The sequence below is a fragment of the Protobothrops mucrosquamatus genome, unplaced genomic scaffold (assembly GCF_001527695.2).
Source record: "Protobothrops mucrosquamatus isolate PMUCROS unplaced genomic scaffold, P.Mucros_1.0 scaffold948, whole genome shotgun sequence".
Taxonomy (NCBI): domain Eukaryota; kingdom Metazoa; phylum Chordata; class Lepidosauria; order Squamata; family Viperidae; genus Protobothrops; species Protobothrops mucrosquamatus.
Window position 1 is genome coordinate 450,754 of NW_015387194.1, and position 21,547 is coordinate 472,300.

A 21,547-nucleotide genomic window follows, 5' to 3' on the forward strand; every position below is an offset into this window, starting at 1 on the left:
TACAGAAATTTACATTTTCATAAAATACCATTTTAAGCCTTTCAAATAAGAAATAGATGTAGGCATATGATTTTGTTGACAAAAGACAAAGAATTTCAGTGTTAAATGGGCAACAAATTGTGATCTATACATAAAGATCCAATTGTCTGAATACTTGATCTTAATCACTATTTTATCATATGACTTTCTCAGCAAAGGATTTGTTGACAAGCTCATGCACGCCATCATCTTTAATATTTACTTTATCACCTAAAATGCTTTAAAAATCCAGTTTCATAAAATAGTTTCTTCTGGCAGGCTGACTTACATCCAACATAATACCTGATTTATATTTCTCATTGAAGAAAATAAATAAAGAGCTGTATTTGGGCCCAGTGAATTAATTAATCATATAAATAACTAGAATGCAAAGTGTGTAGAAACCATGTCTACGTATTGTGTGCATTGTTCCCTCTTTGACAGGCAAATTTCCTAAAAGATAGAAGCCAATGATGATTAACTTTAGATTTTGGATTTCCAGAGCTATTTTCTGGTTGACAGAAAAAAATATAGTTATAATTTATTTCTAATAAGTAAACAAATTTCAAAACCTGTGCTTCACTTTTAAAAATATCTTTTAAAGTTTAAAATCACAATTTATTATAGTCAATTTTTACTTTAAAGATTTTTCAAGTGAGCCTTAGAAGATATAGCCCTATCCACAAAAAATTCTGCCATTTATTTTCTAAAGTGTAATATTATACTATAGATCTTAATCCAGACTAGAATACTTATAAATGATGTTTGGAGTTCAAGAAATGTTATAAAAAGGATAAATACACATATACAACAATAAAATAATACCTACACCTCAAGAAGAGATGAAAATATTCAAGACCTCACAAAAATACAAATCCCAAACCAAGGAACAGAAATAGTTACTGATAAAAGTAACTTGTGCCAACACAGCAATTTAACACAATTCCACATATTTGGTACATCAGTGTTTTGAGAACCGCAGGATCGTTAGGAAAAGTCTGTCTAATAGTGTTATCGACTTTCATATATCTTTAGAAATATTGTTAACCACAAACTCTTCCATTCAACTGATATGATCAAAATGATGTCATATTCTTGATGGTCAGTTCACTTTGCTCTGAATTCTCTACCCTGTAGAGGTGTTTTCTTTTGCTTAACCTAAAAACAAATAGGAAATTATGTACATTAGAAATGACAGCAGCAAACGATTGGTTTTCTTTTTAAGCTTCTTTTTAATGCTGTCTTATCAAAATATCCTTTGGTATAAAAGTGAACTATTAAGGAAGGAGTGGCTCTGATTAATTAAAGCAGTTCCAAAGACAGGTAGTAGGAAATTATTTCCACAAAGCTGAATGAAAGACATACTTTGGAGAACCTGGCCTTGCAAGAATGGGGTGCTAAAATGGAAGCCTCATTCTGCAATTTCTTCTCCAAATACCATGAAAATACCAGGCCTGGGGGTGGTGGCAGCTATCTTGACACTGCTGAAAGCCTCAAGCCTCTACTTCAGGCCCAGCCCCCGTGTTGCTGCCAATGAATGCTTCTTTGCAGGGCAACCAAAAGGTCATAAATTGGGGGGAGGGAATAGGGAAGTTGTAGCACCCCGTGGTCATATAGTCAGGCAGGCAGCCAAGTGCCTGACTTCTGATCGTGTGACCATGGGCGCCCTGCAACAGCCATAAGTTCAGGCACAGGTCATAAATCCTTTCATTCAACACTATCATAATTTCAAGTAGTCACTGAATGAATGGCCATTAAGCCAAAGTCTACCTCTATGCTAACATTTTTTTTTTGTTTTCTTGGTTATCCATGGTATCCTCAGGAATCTTCCCAAACTCAAAAATTCAAAATTCAATGTTACGTACTGCTTCTTCAGAAAAAAACTTTTGCTTCCAGAAAAAAAAAAAACATTGCCTACACATTTCTGAACTTTTCTTGATAGGAAAACTTTTCTTTTCCTATCAAGTGTTGGCCTGGTGTATTTTTTGACTGTTGGTTCCCTTGCTGTTGCTAGTTGATCTTAAAAGAAGAAGCTGTCCATCACTTCAATGGATTGTCAGTCCTATTCTATGATATCTGTTGTCACTAATTTGATCTGCTTTATATTTAATCACAGTCCTATTTTTTCATTATGCATCTTTATTTTCATTATTAGAGCTTACAGTCATTTGATTTTCATTTATCAGAGTCATGTCAGCAGCACAGGTTGATATATCTTCCTCCAGTTTTAAAATCACATTAATCTTCTTCCATGCAGCTCTCAATATATAAGATAAGATAAGATAACCTTTATTGTCATTTTTTTTACTGTGGGCACAACGGCACACATCAAAAATGAAATTTAGTTGCCCGCTCTCCAAGTGAAACACATACATGATGCACAACTAAACAAACTATGAACAACATATGTATAGACCCACATCCCTACATATACGTAGCAAATAAATATTAAATACTGTCCATCTTGAATATATAATGGAAGGAGGAAGCTTGAGAGTTCACAAGGTTAATGCTGTGTGGAATGAAACTCTGGCTGAATCTGGATGTTCTGCTACGGATACCATGAAGCCTCCTCCCAGAAGGTAACAAGGAAAAAAGGTAGTGAAGAGGATGTGTAGTGTCCCAGATAATCTTACGGATTCCACGTAAGTTTGAATAAATAAGGAGAGAGTATATTCACTCCTGTCTCACCATGTTCCATACAGCCTGGTTTCCTTTCCTGTGTGTAGGTTTTTCATGAGGACAATGAATTTATTTTTTCAATAGATTCATTCCTGTTTTCCTAAGAACTGTCCATAGCTTGATGTAGTTGATATGATCAAAAGCCTTTCTATAATCAATGAAACACTTATTGACTTCTTTTTGGTATTCTTTGGCATTTTTAATTAGCCAGTTGCATGAGCAATAATAATGTCTCTAAAAGCAGCTTGAACATCTAGTATTTCTCTTTCTAAGTTGGACTATAATTGCACAGTCCTTAGTACTGTTTTGATCAAGCACATTTTTGCAATAGTTTGCTAACTCTGTTAAGCTTTCTTTCCTTGTTATTGGTAAAATGATCTCTTCCCATTTGTTGAACCAGTATGTCAATTTCCAGATTGTGTGGCATAGTTTAATTAGAATGTTTATTGATTCTTCTTTTGTTGTTTACAATATTTATAGAGATATTCCATCAATTCCTATAATCTTTTCATTTCATAATGGTCAGAATGGTGATCTAATTATCTTTTGGTACAAGCATTTCTTATAAATGGAGAATTATTTTTAAAGTATCTTGGACATTAGATTAACATTGAGAATTTTAATCTTCCATTTTTGCTTGATCCCTCTGAATCAGTTACTATCTTTCCATTGACATTTTTTAGCATACCAATTCGAGGTTGGAAACCTTAGATCTTTTGAATGACTTACTGTTGTTTTTCCCATACTCAATGCCTTTACAGATGTATTGCTTATCTCTTCTGCAAGTTCTTTGAAATTCTTTGTTAAATTCTTCTGAGATATTTTCTTTCTTCGCTTTTAGCTTCTCTTTTCAGCATTATTCATCATCTCTTTTGACATCCAGTTGCTTTCTTCTATTTCTTTATCATGACAATTAAGTTTGAGGATAATGTATTGATAATTTCTTCAAAAATCCAGTAATGGAAGATAGATGAAGTAAAGATTTTCATTTATTTCAATAGATTCATTAGAAACTGATAAAAGATATCCTTTAAAAAATTGCCTTTTTTGTTTTCATTCAACTTCTGGTTTCTATTGGCCTTTATACAGAAGAATGAAATTCTTTTCTGCCTTTTAGTTTGAAGTTCACCAGACTTAATATAAAATACAATGAGGAATTCTATTTCAGTAAAATCAAATTACCCATTAATTTGTTGCATCTCATCAAATGTCTCTGGCAGAGGTTTTCCATAACTTTCTGGTAATAAGAGGGTGAGAATCCCTATTAATAACGTTAGGCTGCCCATGATGATGTAAGGTAGAAATTTACCATAGGCACCTGGTAAAACATAAACAGTAGGTTTATTACATAATGTTACAATATTAATTCATAATCACTTTATCTATTTGATTCCTGTCCTTTCCTTCTGTATTTTATCTGGATGTATTTCTTTTAAACTCAACAGCAATCTTTCGTGATCTTTTACTTTAAAGATATGTTATTTTGCACTATCCAATGTACGTTGTTTTGTGCTATTTTTGTTATTTGATTTTATTGTGCAGGTTTTGTTTCTTTGAATCACATTTTATGTTTTAATTGATGTTTTTACTGCACATTACCTTGGTATATTAGATAGAAAGTACGATTGAAGGAAATTGGAGATTTAGAGTGTGATTTATTAGGTAAGTTTTATGAATGATTGTCAATTAATGTCTATATCTTTGAAATCCTTGTTTCAGTACTGCATACTATGCAACAAAACATTTTTTGGTAATCCTATGAAATATTTTGTTGTTGTTGTGCATTTAAATCAGTGTTGATTGCTTGGCAATATTTTAGAAATGGTTTGCCACTGCCTACTTCCTAGGGTTAAGAGAGTTACAAGCCTAAGGTCATCTCTGAGCTTGGTACCTTTAACCACTATCCCCAAATAGTTCTCTACTAATAATTACTGGTCTTGAATTATAATCCACCACTGGAAAAGAACTAGGAATCAAGTGCTTCCAGAAGAATAATGATGGCTTGCACTGAATATCTAGGTCTTTTGAAAGGCAATGTGAGTTAAGCCTACAAATAAACACAGGATTAATGAGATCACAGAAAGGTTACTGAGTATTTCTCCATCAACTCAAAGCTAAACTAGGGAGCATTTTATTTTGAGCACGTTTAAAATGATAAATTTCTTACCCAGGAAAACAAAGTATGGTGCAATAATGCTGCCCACCCGGGATGACATGGAAGCAGAACCCACTGCCATGTTTCTTACTGTCGTTGGGTAGAGTTCTGCAGTGTAGACATAAAGCATGGAGAAGGCTGATGTGATCCCAAATTTCCCCAGCATCACTAAGATGAGAGACAGAATGTGGAGATCTGTGGAAAGAAGTTAAGGAAGAAACAAAACTTCAGTGCTTCTTTTATTAATCAACTTTGAACAAGTCCTACTTTTACCTTAAGGCCTGGTGACCTTCCGTATATCTACAACCAATATGATCTTGAGCTTTCTTTTGCCAATTGGGTCCACAATACTTGCTGATGTCGTTGATCCACCTTGTTTTAAGTCTCTTTTGTGGACGCTTTTTATCGTGAGATCCCTTCTATAACTGCCTAGGTCCACCTGCCATACTACTGAGAAACCTCCTGAGGCATGCTTTTAAGGCCTACTTCGCATCATCCCATGAATGCTTAGAAATCGATTCAAAATCTTTGAGAATTGTGACACTAATAGAAACATCTCCAGAACAGTAGTGGGTATGCATGCAAAAATGACTGTGGAAGAGTGAAAGATCACTTGATCAATCACAAATAACCAAATGGCAGGTGGACCAAGCAGTCATAGAATGGATCCCACTTGATAAAAAGTGTCCACAAAAGAGACCTAAAACAAGATGGATTGACAATATCAGCAAGTATTGTGGGCCCAATTGGCAAAAGAAAGCTCAGGACTGTTATTGGTTGGAAACATGCGGAAGAGGCCTTCATCCTGCACTGGATAGACAGTGGCTGTCTTACATCTTCCTGGCTGTATATCACAAAAAAGGTATTAGCAAGCTATCAGAAGCTAAGGGAAAAAAATCACTACTGGTAAAAATTACCTAATTAATGCAGGCATTGGTCATATAATAGCTATCCAAACAATACTGCTTAAATAAAGATGCTACCCAGATGAAGCACAACTGTAGCCATGTGAAACTGCAGGCATGATGGTCTAGGAGCATATAACTCACAAGTAGTCTTTATAGCTATTTTTTGCCACAGTACAGTACATTTAATAACCCAGGACACCAGAATTGGTGATAGATTTAACAGAATCTGTTAAATCTATCACAGATTCAAAGACCAGTCTTCAAAAGTAAAGGGATTTCATGCACCATAAAACCTGAAGTAGAATCCATGCAATAAACTGTTCAATATTATGCTGGTCTATGACCGTAATATTGATCAATTTGATTTGTTTCTTTAGTGTTGCTTCTTCTCTGAAGGCTTGTTGGGCCTAAAAATGAAAGGCATTCAAAGGAAGAATCTTTCCAATCCAAAGTGTAGTCAAATAGATATGAAGGAGAAAAGATACTGTCAAGACTGAGGCCACATGAAAGCAGGTATCTACAATGATGCTGTAAAAAATTATTTTTATTTACTTAGAAAATATATATAGTTGCTTTAGCATAAAAAACTCTAGTTAACAATAGCAAACAAGCTAAAATAATTACAAAACATTAACAAAGGCACCGTAGAATAAACTGAGTTACACAGTCATACCTATATTGGGTTTATCTATTATTCTGGCCAAACACCTAGAAGAAAAGCAAGGTTTTCACATCCTTTCAGAAGACCAAGAAGGTCATGGCCATTGGGATCTCAGGCTATGGCACTTGAAAAGAAAAATCAACACTGGATCTGAAAATACTGTTGGAGCTGATCACAAAGCAAGACTTACAGAAGGATCAGAAAAACCAGGCATCCTGGTGGCAGCATGAATTGTTGAGAACCTGGCATTCTGAACAAAAGTGAGTCTAGGAGAGTGTTGCAGTAACTCTGGAATTTGGGAAGGGAGTGAGAACTTGAAGGATGAAAGACCTCATGGTAATTTCCTTTCTGTAAACATGGTGAGAAGCAAATCACTTCCACACTTGATGCTCTTAGAAAAATGCAATTATTAAAAAATTAAAAACTCACAAACTCACAGAGGTAAGTCAATTTTTACAGTGCCATCGTAACTTTGGACAGTTATTAAACGAATGATTGTAAGTAGAAGACTGCTTGTATGGCAGTTGCAGCATAACTGAAGGTACTGCAAGAATATTACCGAGGCATCTCAAATTGTGAGTTGAAATCACTTAGGGAGTCATGAGTAATTAAAGGGATCTTGCACAGAGGAAGTGGGAAAGTTGTTAGACTGTTACTGCTACCAGAACTGGATTGTACTGGCCTTTAGTGGGCAGCTGCAGAATTGCAGCGTTTAAGAACTTTGCATTTAGAGATTCAAATGTAATTATTAAAAGTCAATTATATATTTATTCTTTTGCCCAGCCTTAAATTCAACGAAGGCCAGTAAGAGATCACAGTACCCAAAAGCTGAGCAACTGTGTTTGGCTTTCCACCAAATTCTCTCTACCATTTGGGCATTTCCTGAATTTTTTATTTTTGCACGGGTGTATTTTGTGGATCTGTGGTACACAGAGGTCACAAAAATAAACTGATAAACATCCCTATAATGTTCAGTGAATGCAGATTTCTATCTATACATAATCTTAACGAATTTTCCTGGAATAGAATATATAGGTGTAAAAAATCATTCTTTAACACTTGTTCCATTCTCCTCATACAGTATTGTCAATTACTACAGCACAAATGAAATGAAATGAATGAACACACACAGACACATCTTACCTGAAGGTACTAACTGTATGAACAAAATAACTCCTCCTCCCAAGAAGAGGGTGCCAGATATTGTATATCGCCGAGGCAAGATCCGCAGGAGGAGCCAAGCAATCACATAGGCTGGGACCTCAATGACTGCTGACAGAAAACAATTGAAGTAGGCATCTCCATGCAGATTAGGGGTGCTGAGTGACAGACCGAAATAGCCAATAGATGTAAACATCCTGAGATAAAAAGAGAAATTAGCAAATATAAATAGCCACAATCTGGCACAATTAGCTCAACAGTAGAATAGACATTTCCTATTTTACTATTTCAGATGGCACTTTTTTGAATTGGAATGGAGTAAAATGCATTGGGAAATTATACATACGACCCTCTGGACATCTATGTTTTGATGCTGCTTTCCTGTTTTTCAATAATTTGTGTAAATAAGTATCTTAATCAAATTCATAATATCCCTGAGTGAAACCTAGTCCTTCTAATGACAACAGGGAAAAGCTGACTGTTCACCCTAAAGTATCTTTAGTGCTGTTATATAGCATGTACCTGTTAGAGGCAAGCCATCCAATGAAACTATCTAATTTTAAATGCTGATTGCTCATATGGGAAGGCAAGAAGCTTCTCAGGATTCTTAATTATCCAATTCAGTATATGAGATGCTAAAGTGAGACTTAAATATTGGTTCCTTCTGTTCAGAAAACGTATATGATTGTGGAAAGTCTTATACAATAAATGGTGCCTATGCAGTAGCTTGTATCTGAATCTCTTGATAACACTATAGTATAGTGACAGTGTTCATTATTATCTGGTGCAAAAAGGGCTTGCTTTAATACTAGCTTTTAATTCTAATGTCCAAATGGATATTTAAATAAGCAAGCTTTACTTCTTGTAGTTTACCTTTGCTGATAAAGTTCAGTATTTTCAATAATATATTATTATTAAAAAGAAAACCGTGCAAAGAATTGACATATCTGGTGTTTAAATGTAAATTGGTTCCTTTTTTCTTGATTTTTGTTTAAGTTAAGTTGTTTTTTATTATTATTTTTCTATTGGATCTGTGGGGCTGGAAACAATAATAGTGTGGTGTTGTTTAGTCTGGTGTAATATCTAATCCTGTTGATTAGTATTTAGCTTTGTCTGGTTAAAATGTTAAGGTAAAGAAGTAGGCAAAAGTGTCCTGATGCAGTTTTGCTACTGAAACGCTTCTGCTTGCATGGACTCCGTTGCTCACAACTCCCAAATCCCTCCATACTTACATGCATCAGCAAGCAATCTAATAAAAGGTCCTTTAGGCATAGAAAATTATTTAGAAAAGCATTCACAATGTTCTGATCTACATCACATTTTAATGGCAATTCACATGTTAAGGGCAGCTGAATATGCCAAGCAGGGTAGCGACGTAAATTGATCAATTAAAAATATAAAATAAAATCTCATTTGGTAATAAGGATTGGAATGTCCCAAACAGCCTAACTTTCCCCAAACGAAAAAACAGATCATCGGGTCTCTGCACTTAATGGGCCTTTGCATTTAATGAGCCCGCTGTTGGAACCTTACCATAAAAGAAGAGACATAAAAGTCATAATTGCAATGTTTCGTGATCTGAACAAGTCCAAAAACACACCCTGATGTTGCTTGGCTTTCAAATCTTCTACCTTAGGAGGAAAAGAAAGGAAAAAAGGGAACATTCCAAAACCAAGCAAGTAAATAAACATAAATGTCCTGGATATCATCATACAAGGTAAAGAAAAGGAAAAAAATCAAGCCGTTGATTTAAAGAAGATGGAGACTTATTGATTGCTTTCATTTTGACAATTTTATGTATTTTCACTCTCATTCTGCACAGATTTTAATCTGCTTTGGAGGCCAGTTCAAAATTGATTTTTTTTTTCCAAAATTCTTTATCTTACAAAAAACAGTCTATGTTTGAGAATTAGCCTAAATTAGTAACAATCAATTAACAAGGATTGTTGGGAAAAGAGACCTAATGAATTATGTTTATTGATGAACACATGACAGATACTGAAGCAACAAGAGCTCCATAATAAAAATCAGCCAGTTATGAAATAAAATACTCAACAAGTTGATGTGGTTCCCAGTTTCATGGATAGCTTCCTTAGGAAGTCCAGCTACTAGACTTATGACCATTCAAAATTATGGTGCTGAAAAAGATTTGGTTCTTGCACTTACGACTGGTCCTCACACTTATGACTGTTGCAGGATCTCCATGGTCATGTGATCCAAATTTGAGTGTTTGGCAACCAACGTGTATTTAGGGGCAGGATGATCACCATCAGCAATCTTCCCAGTTGGCTTCCAACAAGCAAAGTCCATGGGGAAAGCTGAATTCATGTAACAGCCCTGTGATTCACTTAATGATTATGATGGTTTACTTAATAACAGCAAAAGTCATAAAATTGGGCACGGCTCATTTAATGACCACTTGACATTCAATAGAAGTTCCAGTCCCAATTGTAGTCATAAGGCGAAGATTACTGTAGCTTTCTATGTCAGAGATATATATGTAAAACTGTCCAGGGAAAACCTTTGTCCTTAAGATAAGCCCGTAACAAATTAAAAAGAAAATAACTGACAAATTAGCCTCTTTTCTTCATTAATGACTGCAACTGCAAGTCATTAGCTTCTTAGAGAGACAGGTAGGGTTGTCTATGAAACCAGAGCAATCAACAAGTAGAGACGATTAGATACTCAACTACCGTAGTAATGCTGTACAGCTATTTGATTTCATTTTTAGTTCAGAATTAGACATTCTCCTGGGATTTTCCATTCTGGAATTTGGTTCGGGAGTGCCAGTGAAAAGTGTATCCCTAAGTTATAATTTAAAAAAACAACTCTTTGTTTTTTGCATGCCCCTGGTAAAATTAGGGGTATAAAGTCAAGAGTTTTCTGCAACTATAAAAACTGAGTCTGTGGCCTTCCACAGAAGTTCATTTCTGTCTCCCTTTATAATCTTTATTTTAACAGTCTTGATTAGGTTGGGCTGGGAAAGGAGGGATATCAGAGTTAAATGGAGTTAAAATCCCTTGTAAACTGAATCACAAAAAGACACACAACAGCCAACCGATGCATTGCCTATCTTTACTTTCTCTTAGCACCATTTTTTGCTTTATTGCCACCTACAACCAAGAATATATAATTGGGAGAGAAAACAACTTCATACATTAGCTGGTAAATAATTATATTGGAGGTGGTTGCTCAACCTTTGTTCCATTTGACTCCAAAACTCATTATTCTTCCCAAGTTGTTTTTTAAAAAAAAAAATAAACTGAGACACACCATGCAGCCAGAAACTTTTGCTTAATGCTACAAAGGAATAAACTATCTCTATATCTATCTATATCTCTCTCTCTCTATCCAGTGCTTTTTTTCTAAAAAAAAAAAAAAAAAAGGTGCCGGAACTCACACACGTCATACAACCCGCCTTACCTACCTTACAAGGTTCCATCCAAAAAAGGTGCCGGAACCCCATTCTGGGCGTTCTATGACAAAAAAAAGCCCAGTATCTATCTATCTATCATCAGCCTTTATTCTCAAGACTAACATGACAATGAGCTATACTAGGTGGACTGCAAACTTTCTTGAACTTTTCTATTGTAAGTAAGTGTTTGGGAAAGAGGGAAAATGCAACTTGTCCAATGTCCATTTCACAACTATGCTGGTGGCCCGATCAAATTCAGATATGCGCACTTCATTATTTCTCTGCAGCTCACAAGGGGAGGGATGTGATTTTTTTCCCCTTGGCAAACAAGAAGACTGTATAAAGCCATCCTGAAACTTTAAGAAAAATGGGCAGCATGTTTGTCCAAGCCAGAAACACAATCTATAGCAATTTATGACTGAATGATAAATCCTGCCGATGTGATTAAACCACAACCTTTGGGCAAGAATAGAACTACAGCTGACAAGTAGAATAACAGAAGTCGAACAAGCTCTAAGCCACCGCTGAAATATATTAAAATGCCTGCTGTGGGGGATAAAAGCAGATCCTACGCAGAAAGATGAGTGCCAACATTGTATTTAGAATCAGGAAGGTTTGTTGATGATCTTGCTGTATTACTGAGCTAGATTTATACAATTTTTTTCTTACTTTTTAGGCAGACATTCATCGCATATTGCCTGTTCTTGTTCTCTTTCAGGACATACAATGCGGTTTATTGCACATATAACTGGGTTTATAGTGAAGTTCACATTGAAAAATTGTTAATGCTTTTGAAGACCTTGCCATATACGAATCATTAACTCAGATGTAAGTACTGGTGCATGCAAACTATCACCTACTTTACCTTAGAGTTATGTTTTTTTTAAAATATGACCAATGGTACTAGTGAGACCTGCTATCTATTTGTCTGTCTTCTGTCTATCTAACTATCAATCTGATTAGATTTTTATCCCATTTTTATTACTTTATAAGTAACTCAAAGCTGTGATCAGACTTAATATGTCCTTCTGTTTTCTAATCCTGTGAGGTAGGCTGGGCTGCGAGAGAGTAACTGGTCCAAAGTCACCCAGCTCAGTCACTATTATAATAGTGCAGGGGTCTTCAAACTTGGCCCTTTTATGACTTGTGGACTTCAACTCTCAGAATTCCTCAGCCAGGCATGCTGGCTGAGGAATTCTGGGAGTTGAAGTCCACAAGTCATAAAAGGGCCAAGTTTGAAAATCCCTGTAATAGTGGGTTAACGCAAGTACTATAAAAATATAAATATACATTTTTTTGTTTCTGTGGCTCCATGTCATTGTTGACTGGTGACTGCCAGGACAAATGGTTTCTCCTTGCCTGCTTCCCAGGGCGGAGAGAGAGTGACTAGGCCAGGGGTAGGCAACCTTGGCTCTTTTATGACTTGTGGACTTCAACTCCCAGAATTCCTGAGCCAGCCATGCTGGCTCAGGAATTATGGGAGTTGAAGTCCACAAATCATAAAAGAGCCAAGGTTGCCTACCCCTGGACTAGGCTATGGCTTTATGCCTAAGGTGGGACTAGAACCTATGGTGTCCTGGTTTCTAGCCAGGTACCTTAACCACTACACCAAACCTGCTCTTAAATATGCAACTATAACTCCTAATACTTACCTCCACTGGATCTAAAATTATTGATGGAGCTGGAATCCTGTTTGTTTGTGCTGCCTTCCGAATAATAGCTTCAGCTTCTCTGAATCTTCCTTGAGAGATCAGCCACCGAGGAGATTCAGGAATAAACCTGCAACAAGTCCAAATTATCTCATTGCTTTTTTTTTTCATAAATTGATACCATCACGGTGACTGAAAGAGCTTTCACTTAATTGTGATATGACAAGCCAGAGGTCTGGTCCATTTGCATATAGGAAGCATGAAAAGGAATGTGTCAGGCTGAGCAACTAGCTAACTCACTGCATTGTGCTGTTCTTTAATGATCGTGGAGCTAAATTCGGGGGAAAAAATAGAAGAACATGCAGATGCCAGATTTTTTTTCATTTCAAGGCAACTCTTTTTGTTTAAAAAGACTTCACTTTCGATATAAACAGACAAACATTTGAGTCAATACTTGCTAATTCTAATAGAACAATTTATGTTAACTTGTGTGTATAATCCAGTGAATTGGATAGGTATTTATTTATTTATTTTACAAAATTTATATGCCGCCCTTCTCCCCATGGGACTCAGGGCGGCTCACAGCATGTTAAAACAATATACAGAATTACCCCTTCTAAAAACCAATTAAAATCCAAATATTAGTGGCTGTGACTATTTAAAATCATTAAAAATTATCCCTATTTAAAATTCACCCTAGGTCAGGCCCGCTTGTNAAATGCCTGCTATGGGGGATAAAAGCAGATCCTACGCAGAAAGATGAGTGCAAACATTGTATTTAGAATCAGGAAGGTTTGTTGATGATCTTGCTGTGTTACTGAGCTAGATTTATACAATTTTTTTCTTACTTTTTAGGTAGACATTCATCGCATATTGCCTGTTCTTGTTCTCTTTCAGGACATACAATGCGGTTTATTGCACATATAACTGGGTTTATAGTGAAGTTCACCTTGAAAAATTGTTAATGCTTTTGAAGACCTTGCCATATACGAATCATTAACTCAGATGTAAGTACTGGTGCATGCAAACTATCACCTACTTTACCTTAGAGTTATGTTTTTTTTAAATATGACCAATGGTACTAGTGAGACCTGCTATCTATTTGTCTGTCTTCTGTCTATCTAACTATCAATCTGATTAGATTTTTATCCCATTTTTATTACTTTATAAGTAACTCAAAGCTGTGATCAGACTTAATATGTTCTTCTGTTTTCTAATCCTGTGAGGTAGGCTGGGCTGCGAGAGAGTAACTGGTCCAAAGTCACCCAGCTCAGTCACTATTATAATAGTGCAGGGGTCTTCAAACTTGGCCCTTTTATGACTTGTGGACTTCAACTCCCAGAATTCCTCAGCCAGGCATGCTGGCTGAGGAATTCTGGGAGTTGAAGTCCACAAGTCATAAAAGGGCCAAGTTTGAAAATCCCTGTAATAGTGGGTTACAGCAAGTACTATAAAAATATAAATATATATATATATATTTGTTTCTGTGACTAATACTTACCTCCACTGGATCTAAAATTATTGATGGAGCTGGAATCCTGTTTGTTTGTGCTGCCTTCCGAATAATAGCTTCAGCTTCTCTGAATCTTCCTTGAGAGATCAGCCACCGAGGAGATTCAGGAATAAACCTGCAACAAGTCCAAATTATCTCATTGCTTTTTTTTTCATAAATTGATACCATCACGGTGACTGAAAGAGCTTTCACTTAATTGTGATATGACAAGCCAGAGGTCTGGTCCATTTGCATATAGGAAGCATGAAAAGGAATGTGTCAGGCTGAGCAACTAGCTAACTCACTGCATTGTGCTGTTCTTTAATGATCGTGGAGCTAAATTCGGGGAAAAAATAGAAGAACATGCAGATGCCAGATTTTTTTCATTTCAAGGCAACTCTTTTTGTTTAAAAAGACTTCACTTTCGATATAAACAGACAAACATTTGAGTCAATACTTGCTAATTCTAATAGAACAATTTATGTTAACTTGTGTGTATAATCCAGTGAATTGGATAGGTGGACTATGAATGTGTTTATAATAAATATATTTGCTTGGAAGTGAGTATAATACAGACTGTGTATCTCTTATATTATGCTAGCTTAGACTGTAGCTCAACTGGGACCCATATAAATACTATATAGGAGCTAATATATGTTAATACAATGTTCTTCCTTACATCCTAATGTCTTTCCTTGATTAATAATTCCACAAATGCTTCAGATACATTGTATACCTATCTAGCTCATTTCTATAATTTGGAGAAAATTGCAATATATGGTATAGAAACCTCTAATACTAATTCTCTGCAGTGAGTATTCAAAGCTACAAGGAAGATTTGGTATACTAAAATAACAGGTGACATCCCTCTAATTTGAATAAAATCTGTTATGTAAATCCACAATGTATTTATGCAAATTCATACATTAGAGGAGCCAAATGTTGCTTTCACCTGAAGAATTCAATTAGCATGGTCTTATCTTTAGGGCCAATCAATCTGTGTGCCTTCTTGATTACAGCCTCTTGGTTTCTTTGTAAGAGGTCATAGTATTTTCTTGGAAAGAAAATTATTAAAATGTCCAGAAAAATAGATCATGAATCTAATAGCCTAGTGCCTCTAAAGATTTCAATACCTACTCTATTATAAATATTACATTTTCAAAAGTTGAGAAATATTAACAAAATTTTATAGGGACTTCTGATTTTACAGAAAAATTAGCAAGAAAAAATATTTTCAATTTACATGCTTGACAAATGTATAAATGTATAATCAGTATCTTCCTTCTGTGAGGAAAATTTGGAGAGAACTCACAATCCCTCCCTCAACTAGAGATATAAACTTTCAAAAGAAAATAACTTCAAAAGGGAACAGAGGAAAAGGAAGGCATGTGGAGCAATAGGAACAGGAGTGAGCTAGAAGAAGTTTGCAGCCTCTGAAGAAAGTGGGCTTCCCAGAGAGAAAAGAATTTCCCAGGTAAAATGAAGCAAAAGGAACAGCAATTTCAAGAGGCCCTTGTTTTTGTAGAAGTATGCAAATTACGATTCTTTGATTTGTTTAATGGGTTCCTAAATATCTTTGTTTTGTTGGACAACTATAGGAAGTTGAGTGTTCAATGTCAACTTTCATTCATTTATAATTCAGACTGGCCATAAATGTAATGTTTTGCCTCTAAAATCCATTTGTTAAAAATTATAGCAATAGCAATATTTGTTGTTAACTAGTGCCGTTGTGTTCTGGCCTGCATCTTATTTTACAGTTCTCTTTTTAATTATTTGGAAGGCATGTCTGAACTGTGTATAATTGAGGCATCTCTGAATTGTGTATAATTTTGAAATCTAAAGTTGTTACATTTTTAACTTTTCTTTTTTTAAAAAAAATGTCTCACTCATCTCTGGTAAAATTGGTTCTTTTTGGGGCAAAGTTGTTGACGAAACCTCAAGTCGCTATACCATACATCCAGGGCTTACAGTATAGATTTTTTTTCCCCCAAACCCTTTTAGTAGCCAATAACTCAGCACAGACTGTGGGAGGCCACTCATAAATAGGATTAAGAAGATAACACCAAATAAGGTGTTCCCAGGAAGCCATGTGGCAGCAGCAGGAGTTACCAAAGCACTGTCCAAAAGACATGAGGGCAGAGCTAGGATGTAGCTGGGAAAGCAAGTTTGAGACCTCCAGATTTCCACCTTTCCTCAGCTTTGTCACTACAACATAAAATAAACAGTGTTGCAAAGTACCAGATCTTTAAATATAATTCAAACCCAAATTAATGTTAAGTGGGATACCAACCCATTGTAATGCTTACAAATGCTATAAATGAATCCATCATGAGGTTTTCTAAAAGAGGAAACATCCATCCCTGTCGCACATGGAAAATCTAATTGTCCACTAATACACTTGGGATCTGATTTTCAGACACAGATTTTGTTCGCTACTTTTTAAATTGCCCTATTTCCTGCAAAGGTTTAAAGCCTCGAAGCATTATCTTCTTTTTTAATTATTTAATTTATATGCCAATGTTTACGTCTAAATGCCCCCCTGGCAACTTAATAAAAAAAGTACATTAGTACTAGGACAACCTATTGAAATAAGCAGTACAAAACACAGCATCCTATGTATGAGGATCCAGATGTGTTCCACAAAGTTCAGTGTGGCTTACATCTAGTTATGTGCACAGAAATGCAAGAAAAGTACTGAATTTTTGCTTCAAGAATGGTAAGAAAATTTGGATTGTACTGTTTTTTAAATACATATATTATGAAACAAACTTATTTAGTTACGAAATATACATATAACTTATTTAATACTATCAATTTTCAAACAGGCTAGAATTGAAGAAATTTAAAAACTTTATTTTATGAACCTGCTTTTTTTCTTGTTCAAATAATAGTATCAGAACCAGAAACTTGTGATATGGCCCTGTTCTTCTAACTTATGTTTCAAATAAGTGAATCTTTCTTATTTGAATGTTCGAGGATTGCAACCTTTGATTCATTAATTGATCAAAACATAGGAAACCACAAACACAAAATTCCTATTTCATCTAAAAGTTTTAATATTCATGAACCACAGGGTACGTTTGTAGCGATACATTATTGGTATGTCGCTTCTTGCTCACAGGAAGCAACAAGCGATTTCATAATCTCCTTGATCTATAAACCAATATCTGTAATCAACATATCTATAATATTTTGGCATCATTGGGAAAAAGAGGATACTTACTGGTTTATACAGACCAAGTAACTTGTAGAATTAAAGTATATTAGGGTTGACAGACAATTCCTGGGCTGGAACAATCCAAAAAATTACTAGATACAAGCAAACAATAGGGGCAGCAGGGATGCAGGGGAGAGAGTTCTGTATCAATCTATTACTATCAATCCAGTTAGTCATTGTATGAAATTTTTGCAACTTAGATCTGGTAGCTCTAGCTAAGTGAAATAGATCCCCTTCTTCTCAGCATTAAAAGTCAGACATTTTAATACTTGTTTTTGCCAACTTTAGAAGCAAGAAAAATTCTTAAGAGGAAAATTAAGTTAAAATCCAGAAGTATAATGACCAAGAACAGAAAAAAAAAATGAGGAGGGAGGCGAGAGAAGGAATTTGGGGCATATGCAGAGGTGTTGAGTGCACAAATCGAAGACTGAATGGACCAAGAACTGAATAGGAGGGGAGAGGCCAAACAAGACAAAAAAAAAAGCCATTTTAAAAGGTGGAGGAAAGATAATATCTCACACTCAATTCATATTGATATCTCTATTTACATTATTCAAAGCATACTGATGTGGCAACAATTACTTTTTGAAATAGTAACCAAAAAGTAGCTCCTGTCATTATCAGCAAGTAGACATTCTGAAATAGAATTTTCTTATTCTGATCCAGTGAAATATTTCCCATCTGTCTCAGATTAAAAAAAAAAAGATTTTAGCGGGATTCTCTTTTTGGCACTGCATGTAAAACTGGAAGAGAAAGTTAAAACTTTTCTTCTTTTGTGGCTTTCTATTACTACAATAACTTTCACAAAAATTTGGTTCCTGGATCATAGAGTTAATTGTGAAGATAGTTAAACAACAAAGGGGCCTATAAAGTATAGGAAGAAATTTTAAAAAAGGGTTAGGGTGGTTAGGGTTTAAACAATACATGTAGGAATTAACCACGTTTTTTATTAAAATAATTTGCAACATTATTTCAGAAGAACATAGCCTAAAACACAAAGACATTTAAACATTATAGATCTCCAAATATACTTCTAATAATTTTTAGGCCAAATCCAGTATAAGCATTTGAACGAAATGACTGATACATTGAAAAGCAAGAACTGAGATCTAAAACATATACAGTAGATGTTTGTTTTAATATCAAGTAAACTGTGGGAGGCTGTATAATTCATAAATTAGAAACCACAGTATTTCCTTTCAGTTAAAATTGCAAAATGCTTATGCAGAAACAAGGATTATATTCTTAAGTTCCTTAAGATCATTGTAAAACGTTTAACTTTCCAAAGCTTTTAATCTCTAAAACTGATATATAAATATTAGTGAACTATACCTTTGCAAGCAATCTTTTAAATTGCAAAAAAATCTTTAAAATGACATATTAAATATCGACAGAATCTATTACTGAATCATTATTTCAGGCCAGTAAATCAAAACTTGTTGAGACTTGAATGTTGATGCAGGTGTGCAAGCAGCGCCAGTTCTTTACGATACGAGTGCTGTACAAAACTCAGAAGTCTGGTACTATCTTTTAAGCCTAACAAATTTTATAATAATATTGATTACTTTTAGTAGACCTTATCATAGACTTTCCAATTTTTAGTTATCATAAGGTAATGTAGTTCTCCTTCAGAATGTTTTACAAGTAAGAATATATATATATATATTCATAGTTTCAGTATTTCTTGGTACTAGCAATTGAAAGTGGGTTCTTTTGATGCAGTAATTTGTTTTAATTGTTTCATGAAGTTAATTTATTAGAATTGTTCTTCTTAAAGATATAAACATGACTGTGAACATTCCATGCATACATACTAACTAGAAAAAATAGAGAGATTTAGCCATACAGTATTGCTTTCTGCAGCTGCTCTTAAAAATATCATGGACTCTTTTAGATTATCAGGAAATTCTGTTGCTACCTCAACAGAAAAAGTGGAATTAAAGATGATTGAGAAGGGGGAAATTTGAGCAGGAGAAGTCATCTTACAATGACTTACAATTCTTTTTTTTTTAAAGCTATTTTTTAAAAGTTGGAGGTCAGAATAACATAATCCAGAATTCGCACAGGGTAAGTCCTATAGAAGCAGTCAAATCAGACTCAAAATAAAGATAATTTATGTTAAAAGAACAGTCAAAACAATCCACTGCTCTCTGCAATCAAATGCCAAAGGTGGGAAAATATATCTACATCGACTCAAGGCTGTAAAATGCCCACTGGTTATATAACAGCGTAGGGTGAAGGTTATCAGCTACAGAGGCAACATTTCTGAAGCTGAACAACTTTCAGAACAATTAAACTCACCACCACAGTGGAATGCAGCACACCCCAGGGATAGTAAGAGCCAGTAGCAGCATCCGCCATTCTCTGATGAAGTAAGCAAATAGTGGCAGCAACATGTAGCCAATTGCAAAAAATATGCAAACTCCTAACGTAGAGAATATAATACGAACTGATTTGCCAAGAATTTCTGTGCCTGTTTAAAACAAGGAGTGTGGTTAGCATTTAACTCTAGTTTAAAATTTACCCAAAATATTCTATTTTGCAGTTTGAAAATTAAATACAGTCTTTCTAAGTGGAGCCATGTCCTACAGTTTCCAAGACAGGCATGACACCAATTGAGCCTAAAGTTGAACATGATTAGCAGGGAATTCTGATGCATAATGTGTACTGATATATAATTTAACTTTAATTTAAGTTAAATTAAACATTAATACACACTATGTATCAGAATTGATATATTTAGCTGATTGATATATTTCAGTTATATTTTGGAAAGAAATAAGAGAGGTTATTGAAACACAGCCATGTCACTACTGAAAATATGTTTTAATATGCATAAGAGTATTAGAACTGCTTTAGCTTAAGCAGATCAGTGATTCAGTTAGTCCATGGTTACACTTTCAATAACCATCAGTTTTAATTTTACACTGGAGTAGGGAAATGTAGTCTCTTGGCGACTGTTAAGACTACAACTTTTGTAATTACTGACTACTGACCATACTGACTGGCGCTGCCAGAAAGAGAAGTCCCACAACTGGAGTCTTTTTCTTTTTTAGACAATCACAAGCACAGTCTGATATTACTGCTAAATGCAATGGTTGAGGTGCTAGACTAGAAACCAGGAGACCAAGTCTTCTAGTCCTCTCTATATAAGCCAGCTGAATGACTTTGACCCAGTCACTTTCTCTCAGCCCAGCCATGTTGTTGTTGTAGGAAAATAAAGAAGCGAGCATTATGTGCATCACCTATGCCAATCTGAGATGGTATGGGTTCTCCTGCTTGAGCAGGGGGCTGGACCTCCAAGGTCCCATTCTATTGTATTCTATTCTATTCAAGTGGGGTATAGCTCTAATAAACAAACAAAAAGTATCCAACTCAAGCATTAGCTTACATGAATAGACAGCTAAACTACTTATTTTAGTTAACAATCAGCCCTGGATTAACCAATAAGCAAAATAAGCATAGGCTTAAGATACTAATTGAAGAGAGGCACCACAGGGTTTTATCCCCCACTCAAGCTCATTCACTACTACAACTGACTTTGGTTTTCAGCACTTATTAAGTGTCTTAAGCCAGTTAAGCAATGGAAGGGCCAAGGGGCACCATTATTCAGCTATACTTAGGGTATTACATGCCTTAATCCAGCCCTGCTAAGAATTGCTGAGGGATCAACCTCATTATTAAATTTGTGCTAAAAAACCTACAACCTACCAGCCAAAAACTTTCTTTGAAAAAAAAATAAGGACGCATTCTACGAATTATGGATAGGACAACTCCATTTTCATTCACTCTTAATTATTTAAATGTTTAGCAAAAAGTCTGTTTTCTGAAAATTACTGCTTTTATTTCTATGTACTTTAATGCATGTTTAAGTTGATTGATTAAAATGTTTCGTTAGCCATCTTTTGACTAATTAGAAGACACTTATCTATACACCAAACTGTACAAAATAATAATCTTAGCAACAAGGGAATGTTTCTTGAGCCTAAATGATTTACTCTGTCTGTCCATTCATCCATGCATCCATCCAAATTTAGGAAAAGAAACTAACCCCTTCCAAAAAGTAATAAGAAAATGTTCATATCAGATCATTTCACAGAGATATCAAGTCAATTGACTATCTCTGCCATATTAATACCCGAGTTCTTTGAAGGAGCATGCTCATTTGGACCAGTTGTTTCGGGAATAT

The 21,547-nt window shown here is 35.1% G+C and overlaps 1 protein-coding gene across 1 annotated transcript in view; it reads right to left on the bottom strand.

Annotated features, from left to right (window-relative positions):
* Positions 1–835: 835 nt before the first annotated feature.
* The window catches only part of LOC107290658 (solute carrier family 22 member 4-like), a 62,979-nt gene continuing 42,267 nt past the window's right edge, over positions 836–21,547 (bottom strand). The window contains exons 5-11 of the mRNA XM_015819562.1: positions 19,660–19,831; positions 14,151–14,277; positions 9,119–9,216; positions 7,568–7,782; positions 4,868–5,050; positions 3,883–4,018; positions 836–1,176 (exon numbers count right to left, since the gene is read on the bottom strand). Coding sequence (XP_015675048.1) covers positions 1,095–1,176; positions 3,883–4,018; positions 4,868–5,050; positions 7,568–7,782; positions 9,119–9,216; positions 14,151–14,277; positions 19,660–19,831 — 1,013 coding nt within the window. The 3' untranslated portion in view covers positions 836–1,094. The remainder of the gene's footprint in view (positions 1,177–3,882; positions 4,019–4,867; positions 5,051–7,567; positions 7,783–9,118; positions 9,217–14,150; positions 14,278–19,659; positions 19,832–21,547) is intronic.